This window comes from Haemaphysalis longicornis, unplaced genomic scaffold, assembly GCF_048455015.1.
Source record: "Haemaphysalis longicornis isolate Haplotype H1 unplaced genomic scaffold, Haemaphysalis longicornis Haplotype H1 scaffold_4, whole genome shotgun sequence".
NCBI lineage: Eukaryota > Metazoa > Arthropoda > Arachnida > Ixodida > Ixodidae > Haemaphysalis > Haemaphysalis longicornis.
The window spans coordinates 156,510,626-156,520,969 of NW_027526361.1; the positions used below are offsets into that span (position 1 = coordinate 156,510,626).

The 10,344-nt window shown below is 48.5% G+C and overlaps 1 protein-coding gene across 1 annotated transcript in view; it reads left to right on the forward strand.

Annotated features, from left to right (window-relative positions):
* Window positions 1–7,748, forward strand: part of LOC144180061 (phospholipid-transporting ATPase ABCA3-like) — a 97,016-nt gene extending 89,268 nt beyond the window's left edge. Inside the window, exons 12-13 of the mRNA XM_077708468.1 lie at window positions 4,598–4,808; window positions 7,492–7,748. Of these exons, the coding sequence (XP_077564594.1) occupies window positions 4,598–4,808; window positions 7,492–7,748 (468 nt within the window). The remainder of the gene's footprint in view (window positions 1–4,597; window positions 4,809–7,491) is intronic.
* Window positions 7,749–10,344: the final 2,596 nt, after the last annotated feature.

A 10,344-nucleotide genomic window follows, 5' to 3' on the forward strand; every position in this document is an offset into this window, starting at 1 on the left:
CGATGGCAGTAACGACAGCTCCGGACGTAGTGGGTGACGTCGGATGTAAGGCGGGGCCAGTAGTACTTCGCCTTGATTTTTTCTATTGTGCGGGCTGTGCCGCGATGTCCGGAAGACGGGTCGTCGTGGCACGCTTCCAAAATTTCGTCACGAAGGTCTGCGGGGATGACGAGAAGATAATTGGTTCTCTTTCCGGGGCCCAAATTCTTCACGAGAACTGAGTTTTTCAGGCTGAATGCTGGTAGGCTGCGTTTGAAGGTCCTAGGCACGGCGGCGTTGCATCCTTCCAGGTAGTCGATTATGACGCGTAAGTAGTGGTAGGCACGCTGCTGGGCGGCGAATTCGCTCTCTGTCACGATTCCGAAGAACGGGCTGTCTTTATCAGAGTCTTGTGTTGGTGGGTCGACGGGAGTGCGGGACACGCAGTCTGCGTCGGAGTGTTTCCTGCCGGATTTATAAACGATTGTAACGTCGAACTCTTGATTGCGCAAGCTCCACCACCCAAGCCGTCCCGAGGGGTCCTGCAAACTGGCGATCCGACACAGCGCATGCTGATCTGTCACAACCTCATAGAGTCTACCATAAACTTATGGGCGAAATTTGGAAATCGTCCATATAATAGCTAGGCACTCTTTTTCAGACGCTGATTAGTTTTTCTCCTCCTTCGACAGACCACGGCTGGCAACGGGGTTACGTTTTCACGACAGCTATGTTTATGGACGAGGACGGCAGCCAATCCTATATTACTGGCGTCCGTATGCATTTCCGTTTCGGCGTCTTCATCGAAATGAGCGAGCACGGGCGGCCTTTGCAGGTGTTTTTGCATCTCACAGAATACCTTTTCTTGGTCGCTTTCTCAGCTAAAAGGGGTGCTATCTTTCGTCAAGCCTGTGAGTGGCTCGGCAATGCGTGCGAAGTTGCGAAGAATCGCCGGTAGTATGCGAACAGTTCGAGAAATCTTCGCCCGCCCTTCTTGTCTTTCGGCCATGGGAAGTTCGCAATGGCTGACGTTTTTGCCTGGTCAGGTAAGCCTTCCGCGGGGTTGACGACGTGGCCCAAACACGTCAGCTCCTCGTACGGGAAACGGCACTTTTCGGGCTTCAGCGTTAACCCCGACGTACGAATGGCCTCGAGTACAGACTCCAACCTTGCAAGGTGCTCTTCGAAGGTACCAGCGAATACCACAACGTCATCGAGGTATACGAGGCAGGTGTGCCACTTCAGACTGCTAGCACAGTATCCAGGAATCTTTTAAACGTTGCTGCTTCCGTGAACAGCAAAAAGGGCATCACCTTAAACTCGGGAGCGCGTGCAAATTCGGCAACCGCGAATACGTCACTTGCTTCTTGGGTTTCTTCGAGGAACGCAATTGCAGCGCCCATGTTTAAATGGGGGTACTCGACGGTGAAATTGGTGACCAAAACGTGAGATTGGCGTTGCCTCGACCGCACAATGACTCTTGCGGCCGCGGCACGGGGGGCTAGAAGCAGCCTTTGGTCACTCTCAACGACAGCGTCGACGTCAGGAACGGCATCTTCACAGTAGACGCTGATCATCAAGCTTGCGCGGGTGGCAGGATGACATGATCGTCGCCGATCCTTATAGCTGCACGGTGTTCGGGGTTCAGTTCCACCGTCATGCAGTGATCGGAGGAAAATGTTATAGACTTGGCCTGTAGGTCAATTAGTGCACCATTGTCCGCCAAAAAGTCAATTCTGAGAATTACCTTCCGGGAGCAGTTAGGCAAAATGACGAACGCCGAAGGTAAGTTGTGCCGTCTATGGTAACGCACGATGTGCACGTTACACTTGGCGTCACGAGGTTGCCTCTGCTGTGCGCATGTGCGGACCGTCCCATCTGGCCGTAACTTTCTTCAGCTTAGACACGAATGATCCGCTCATTACAGAGTAGTAGGCTCCCGTGTCTATGAGGGCCACTAAATCAAAGCCGTCGATGGACAGCTGAACGTCGGACGCCGCCGTCCTGGAGTTCCGGGTGCATCGTAGCGTTGTAATTTTGCTCGTACGTGTTGACGGTATGCGTCGTCGTCGATTTCGTCGTATTCGCAGCAGCAGATGCGGTCATGCCGGGTACGCGTCGCGCCGTTTTTCTGTCGTCGTGTTCGGAATTCACGTTAGGGTTAAATCGGGTGGTCGGGCTGAGGGCATGGTCTTTAGCGAGTCGCTGCGTCATTGCAGGGTTTTTATTTTTCTGCGGTCGTGCAACTTTACCTCCACAAGTTGTTGCTTTTAGTTTCCCCCGCGTTGGCTGGGAGACTTTCCACGGGAGAAGTCAGCATGCAGTGCTACGGCGGTTAGGCAACTGGTACGGTTAGGGCGACGGTGAACGGTTGAATCGGGCTGGTCCTCGGTTGGAGTTGGACAGGTATTCGTTGGTCTCAATAGGACGCTGGTGGGGTCGGAGGCGTGTTGCGTCGATGGAGAATCGTCGTCAACTGAGACTCTTGTAATGGCGGCGATGGTAGCTGTGGTCGGCCTCTCCACAGTAGTAGCACAGCGGGCGATTATCGGGTGTTCGCCACACGTCGGTCTTCCTCGGCGTGTGGTTTTTGGCTGCAGGGGGTCGTGCGGACGACAGTGGACGGCGGTACGGTGGGGCTTCTTGGCGACGGTTTGGAGCAGGTCGGGGTCGACATTCAGCCGCGGAGTAGGTCTTGGCTTGTGGTTCGCGGGATGCTTCCGACGGCATAGAAATCCCTAGTGTGGGTTCGACTTCTTCTCGGGTCACGTCGGTAAAATAGGCGATCTGGGGTTGCGGCGTGTTTGGGAAAAGCCTCCTCAGTTCTTCGCCAACGACGGCGCCGATCGTTTCCCGCAAGTCTTCCGTCGCGAATACAGGGGCGTTGACGGGGTTCGCCAAAAATGCGTTCAGTTGTAGATCGTATTGCCTGGAACGCATGTCTAGGGTCCTCTCGATCATCAAAGCCTCGGTCACAAAACTCAGCCACGGTTTTTGGCAGGTTGCGAATGAGTCCAGCGAAGAGCTCTTGTTTAACTCCCCGCATCAGAAAGCGCACCTTCCTCTCTTCTGCCATTTCGGGGTCAGCTCGTCGGAACAGCATCTAATCTCAACGAAGACCACAACACCTTCATTAAGGTGTTAGATTCCCGTCTGCAACAACAGCTCAGCTCGTTCTTTCTGTACGACAGTTGTGAATGTTTCAAAAATTCCGCTTTGAACAAGCTCCATGATGTTAGCGAGCTCTCGTGATTTTCAAACCAGACTTGCGCCGAGTATCCGAGGTAGAAAAACACGTGACTCAGAGTTTCTTCATCATCCCATCGGTTGAAACTCTTCTGGGTCTTCACAAGAGGATCCTTGGAATAATGGGGGCTCCCGAGGTTGCAGCAGAACGATGGGGGGATTGGCTTGGTTGACCATGGTGCTGGTTGCGACGTCTTCTTTCTTCGCTTTCTCCGGTAGTAGACCGAGCTCGGGTGGTAGACCTTTCAGGCGGAGGCTGGCTCTTGTTGGACTGGCTGGGTGGCTTCCAGAGGTGTTATTGAGCATGAAGGGTGCGTACACAGCAAATACACCAGATGTCACGTAGTCAAAGACGACACAGTTGTCTTTAAAGAAAACGAGTTTATTGGAGCGAAGTTGTTCTCCCCTAACAACTCATGGAATACACAGGCGGCCAGACAGCAGTTAAGAAAGTGACATTCGTAGGCGAGCTTCGAGAGTCGGATGCTGCGGCGTCTGCTCTGCAGGCTTTTATCTTTCTGCGCGAGTGTTTCTGGAACCGTCGATTTACTTCCAGAACATTGTAGATCAAAGAAGATTATTCTGGGGTAGTGACGTTGGGGCAAAACAGCCTGTTTATCTGAATGCGATAGCCCGTTGCGGCATACAAATTGAAGACGCGCTTCGCTTGGGAGACAGATAACACAGCCGGGCGTGACCAGACAGTAAAAACAAACAATAAATAAACAAACCCATATATGATTCGCGGTAACATCCACGACCTCATGAGTAAAATTGTGGTTTTGGAAGGCAGAAAAAAACATGAAATTAGCTTACTGCAAAGAGTGGGATGTTGTTCAGGTAGGTGATGCGCCAGCCGCGAACGCGGACCACATTTTGTCTCCCGCCTATTCCAGTTGAACTAGAGCTTTAGACTGCGGCCACATGGTATGATAAATAATTAGACATGTTACACTACCCACAAAATCAGGTATCGACAAATTTAGTTCGCTGTATATATAAGGAAAATAAATTTATTTATTCATTTATTTAAAATACCTTACAGGCGCTAACAGCGCTCTGAGTATGGCGGGTTACAAGTAAAAGACTGCACAATCAATAGGAATTGTATAAGGCGCTCACAAAGGGAGTTAAGAAAATGAGACATAAAATCAGCAGCAAATGCTCATCTAGACCAGCGTAAAGTACAAGACAAACTAGAGCTATATCTTGCACTAACCGAGAACAACGTCCTTCAAATTCAAACTAAGGCTGGCAAATAGCTAATATTTTTCAAAAAATAATGGGCGCAATATTAACCAGAGGTTTAAATGTGGTTGACGAAATAGAGCTTCAACGCTACCGGTCAACTCGTATGCCCCTCTTATATCAGCTGCTGATTCTCGACGAGCCGACGTCAGGCATGGACCCCGAGATAAGGGAGAGCTTCTGGAAGATCATCAACCACCTGCGAGGCAAGGTGACCATCCTCCTCTCAACGCACGACATGGAGGAAGCGGACGCCGTCGGGGATAGGATCATCGTCATGCACAGCGGCCGGGTCATCTGCAGCGGCTCACCGACCTTTCTGAAGAACGCGTGCGGTGAGCCTTCGCCTCGTGTCTCATGGGGCACTAGGTGTGCATCTTCGGAAAAGCAGGCCCGTTCAATACGGGGCGAATTTCCCTGCAAATTAGCTGTTCCGGAGGCGCTCGGGCCGCGAAAGGATCTACGTCCGTTGCTGCGGCAAAGTATCATGGGCTTGAAGCAGCCGATCTTTCTTGTAGGCTAAACGCGAGGAGACCCAGGACGAGACAAGACATGCGTCGATGACGAGTGCTAACTTACAACAAAGTTTGGTTGGAGAAGCAAATGAATATATACCCCCCTCCCCAAACAGTTAAACAATACGTATGAACCATCCAAAGATTACACACTTGCTATGCCCGAGCATTCTATGGACTCAGGAATTTCAACTCTTTATCACACAGTCCGCGGGAGGGGGTGCTCACACATTCTGGCTCCACTCTACGAATCTTTTCCGTTTCGATGATCGCGCTTGAGCGCAATTTTTTTGTCCCGATCACAAATTTTTTTTTTGAAAATCCGGCTTACAACAAAACGTGTGCAGTGCATTGCGAGGAAACTGTCGCGACCATGGATGACGTTGCATGCGTGTTCCCAGAGCCTATCATTTAAACAGCGACTGGTCTGTCGTACATCGTACATACCGATTATCACGAGAGAGAGGGATCTGGTACACCACATTTTCTTCACACGTAAAGTAGAAATTTTTGTGCTTCTTCCTCAGTTTACTTCCTCCTCAGTTTACTTTTAAACATCCTCCAGTTTACTTTTGTAACAAAAGATTTCCTTTTGAATAAGGTGGCCATTTTTTCGGGGCAGAATGCACTACTTTTACACTGGCACGTGTAAATGTAGTGTCCGAACTACGGACTACTAAAAGTAGTGTAAAAGTTGTGCAAGCACGCTACGAACGCCTCCTGCGTTTTGACATTTTGATGCGGCAACAAAAATTTATCTTTCTTGCCGATCCAGTGGCTCCGCAACAGTGAATTCACAGAGAAATTCGCACCATATTGAGTAAGGAACTGAATATTCAGACGGGCCTTGATAATATACAACTTTTTTCAATACCAACATAACTTGCCTCTGGTAACTCCCACAGCTACATTTTAGCCTGGAATGATGTTTCGTAACCAAAAACACGCAATAAACTTGCAATAACATTTGCGCTACCGGGACGTAATGTTGGCCCGATGGACGTAATATAGCGAAGCACTAAAACCGCACCACGAAAAGCATAACTGCTTGTTAAACTTGGAGTGATATTATCAAGCGGAACTAAAGGCCTCACTAAAATCGTCCAATCATGTTTCCTGGGAGTGGATTCGATCGCAGAGGCAAGATTTTGGGATGCCACAGAAAAGCCGACGGCCGTGTGCTTTTTTTTAATGCCTCGTTAATTTTTTATGTTTGGGACAAAGTAGCCGTTTTGACTAACTAAACTTGTTTTTCGTCTGCATGGCCCCGTTGAGCTCATCGGAACTTTGATACACGGAGCTCTTTATACGAAATGCCTGCAAAATTGTTTAAACAGGTACACATTATTCCGCCATCTCACATAATTTAAATCAGGTAGGCTAGAAGTCAAAAGTTCCTAGCTCATGAGGCCTGTGGCAGTATTGTGCCATCATATATAAAGAATACTGAATTGACTTTTAAACATTTACCTAGTTGGTCCTATACATTTATATTTTATTTGGGGCGAAGCTCCGGCTATTTTAAGCAGGAATCTCCACATTGCCCACTTCAGGAACACTGCTTACCGTACCTATGCCTCAGTTCTAACCCTTCTAAGTCTTGTTACAAGGATTACAAGTAAGGATAATGTACACAGTGTTTGGCGAAAGTTTGCCTAGCGTTTCGCTTCCGGCCACCTAGTTTTTCTGCAGCATCTTTGGATTCATCCTTGATGTAGCACTGAAGGACACGCGTAGACAGGCCAGCCGGCGCGCGATCAGCGGCAAAACTGAGGTACCAAGCTGGGGAGGAGCAGCTGCTACAGCCTCGCCTACTGACGTCGTTTGCTTGCACTGAATGCACGCACTGAAGGGCCAGCCACGCTGAGCGATCAAACGCAGAAGAAGTGGTGGTTTCAGCCTGGCCGAGTCGCGTGGTGCTGCACCGGGAAGGCTCCCAGTAGGCGAAGTTATAAGAAGGAAAGGAGCAGCTTGCACGACGGTGGCTGAAGGTTACTTGGGACTTGATGATTGACCTTGAAATACGTAGCATGGTGTAGCTTCCATTAAAAAAAGGACCTGTTGCTACATCGGCTAGCTTTGGCGTGATTGAAGTATATGCTCGGTGTACATAGGTTTCCTAGAAATACGTATCACGGCCAAACGACAAACATTACGTGACTTCCGGAACTGGCTATTGTGCCTGGACTAGCGAGCGAGCGAGGCACCTCTGCTAACGGTTCCTTTTGCGATTGGCATTGCTGCGCGCAGCCTAATTAGGGTGAAATGCCTGCGAGGCCTCGTCTCCTCTTTCATTAGCTCCACGCCAGATTACTATTCAGAAACCAAAACACGCATGGGGGTTACAATGTTGCGCAATAAAAGCAATTTTATCGCAATAGATATCGCAACCGCATCACCAACATTGTCCGTCACAAAAAGAGTAACTAATTTTTATCCCCTTTTCAGCGCTTAAAATCCCAAAGATTTCCTACATTCTCCCTTTTTTATACCCAACCTGCAGGAGTGGGCTACAAGCTGACCATCGGAAAAGCTGCGACGGGCTTCAAACTCGACCAAGTTCTAGACATCCTGCGCAGGCCCGCACCCCTGGCTGTGGTCGAGAGAGAACGCGATCACGATGTGACCTTTGCGCTGCACACCTTCAACTGCGATGGTTTCGAGGATATGTTCCGGACGTTGGAATCCTACGCCCCCATGCTGGGTGTCACAGGCATTAGCGTGGCGGTCGCCACGATGAATGACGCATACGTCCTGTGAGTTGGAATTCATTGATTGATTGAGTGATTGATTGATTGATTGATTGATTGATTGATTGATTGATTGATTGATTGATTGATTGATTGCGGGTCTTAATGCGCCGCAGTACACCTGGGCTCTGAGGCGCGCCGTTGTGGAAGGCTGCGGAATAATTTTGACCGTCCGGGAATCTTCAACGTGCGCCTGAATCTCGACACAAGGGCAGCTTTGGTTTTCGCCTACATCAGATTTGCGACTTGGGATTTTTACCATATTTTCTTTTTATTTGGTCTGTCAAAAAGCTTTCGTTGTCGTAAACTTGTGTATCTTTATAAACGCTTGACCCATTGCTTAGGAAACCCTGCAATACTTTCGATAAGCGCTTTCACTCTTTCCTTCGAGTCTGGAATTACTACGAAAGCTATATTTATCGCCATCACGGGGCGGCACTGCGTGGTTTGTTTGGAGCACGAGATAGGCTTTCCATTTCTGCTTTGTTTTTTTTTTGCTTTTTTTAAAGCTGCTATCGAAAAGCGTTCGTTGCTGCTGCTGAAGGAGAACCGGCCAACAGCGGCTATTTTGCCTTAATGACGTAATTAGAGCATTCAAAGAACGTCTAGACCGTGAAAGAGAGAAAAATCTTTTGAGTGAGTTTAAATTTATCTGATGGGCATGGAGCAGTGATTTTAGGCTAAGTTACTTTGTGATTATTACAACCGCGCAAGGGACGAGACGAGAAAAGCTGACAAGGACGGGCGCTGACTGACGACTAAATTTTATTGGAAGAAACAACGAAATATCTATGAAAAAGCTGAAACACAAGTAAAACAAGAAAGGCAAACAAAGTTTACAATTAGATTATTAAACAGAGGTGCAACCCAAATAACGTATATCTTTTGCATGCAGCTGATTTACGGCATGCTTACACATGAGTCCTCCGTTTTACGGATTGTTAACGTCTCCAAAACTTCATGTTTCCGTTTATCTGGGTATCTGGTTACAATCGAGGAGTGGTCAAGCTTAGGCTAGCAGCCATGTTTTCCGCAATGATTGGCGAGGTTGCTCCCTTGCAATGCTTTCAGCGAATCAGTATGCTCACGTAGGCGATCGTTATGCTATGCCCCGTCTGCCTACGTAGGATTTCCCGCAGGACAGTGGGACATTGTACACCACAGAGAGACTGTATTCCGTGTAGAGGCATTTCCGCTTAACGTTGCAACGTTCCAAGCTACGGTCATCGTTGTTTACCTTTCTGAAGAGTTTGGGAAGCCTATTGAGGCCGGAAAAAAGCCACTCTGACGATAGCCTTCCTTCCAGTTTTCACAAGCTTGTGTGACACCCTGTACAATTATGGGGTGACACCAACTCTTTCTTTTTGTATGTTGCGGGGTTTTCTCTGCCCTGCCTTCCCGGATTTCCTTCGGAAAGACTCCTGCGAGGTGTTTAACCAACTGCTCGGTGAAGCCCAACTCTTTCAGTTGTGAGCCTTGTGCTTTGAAGGTTTCTGATATGAGGTGGTGGCAACTTCGGTGAAGGGCATTACGCAAGGTGCTTTGGGTGATTCCTCGCTTAACCACTTTTGAGCGAGCCGATACTTGCACAGGGTGTCACACAAGCTTCTCAAATTTCGAAGAAGGACCGGCGTCATAGTGGTTTTTTCCGTCCTCAATAAGCTTTCCAAACTCTTCAGAAAGGTCAACAACGATGACCGTAGCTTGGGACGTTACAACGTCAAGCGTAAATGTCCCTACACAGAATGCTGTCTTTCTGTGGTGAAGCACGTCCCACTGTCCGGCGGGAAGTCCTACGTACAGCAAACAGGGCGTTGCATCAACGATCGCCTACGTGAGCATGCTGATTCGCTGAAGACTTTCCAAGTGAGCAACCTCGCTAGTTATTGCGGAAAATGGCTGCTAGCGTAAGCTTGACCACTCCTCAATTATAACCAGATACCCAGATGAACGGAAACATCAAGTGTTGGAGACGTTTACAATTCATAAAATGGAGGACTCGTGCGTAAGCATGGCGAAAATCTCGCTGCATGCAAAATTGATAAGTTATTTTGGGCGGCGCGGCTGCGGAGGGTGACACCTCTGTTTCATAATCTTGTTGTAACCTCTGCTTGCCTTTTTTGTTTTTCTTGTGCTCTTGCTTTTTTATATATATTCTGTTATTTCTTACAAGAAATTGTAGTCGTCGGTCAGCCCCCGTCCTGGTCAGCTTTGCTCGTCGTGTCCCCTGCGCTGTATAAATCATGGATCCTTACCGACTCCCCGAGCTTCGCCCTCTTGTTGAATACGCAACTTTGCGACCCCCTATTCTCAGTACTGGGTGTGTTGGGTGACTACGTCCTGCGAGCATTTAAGCTTTCAAAAAAATTGAGAAAAGTGTGGCAGGGTACCTCTAAGAAATTTAGGTGATACTGTAATGGCACGTCGTGGATAACTAACAATTTGAGACTAAAAAATAGTCGACTCTGACGACACCTAACATGTTCTTATACGTTGGGCATGTGATTACTCGAATGACCATTTGGACACCCCAGAGTGCTTTTTAATACACACCGATGAATTGCGTAGCAGCGGAAAGCTCTTCTGTTTGCAAATGCTAACCAAGC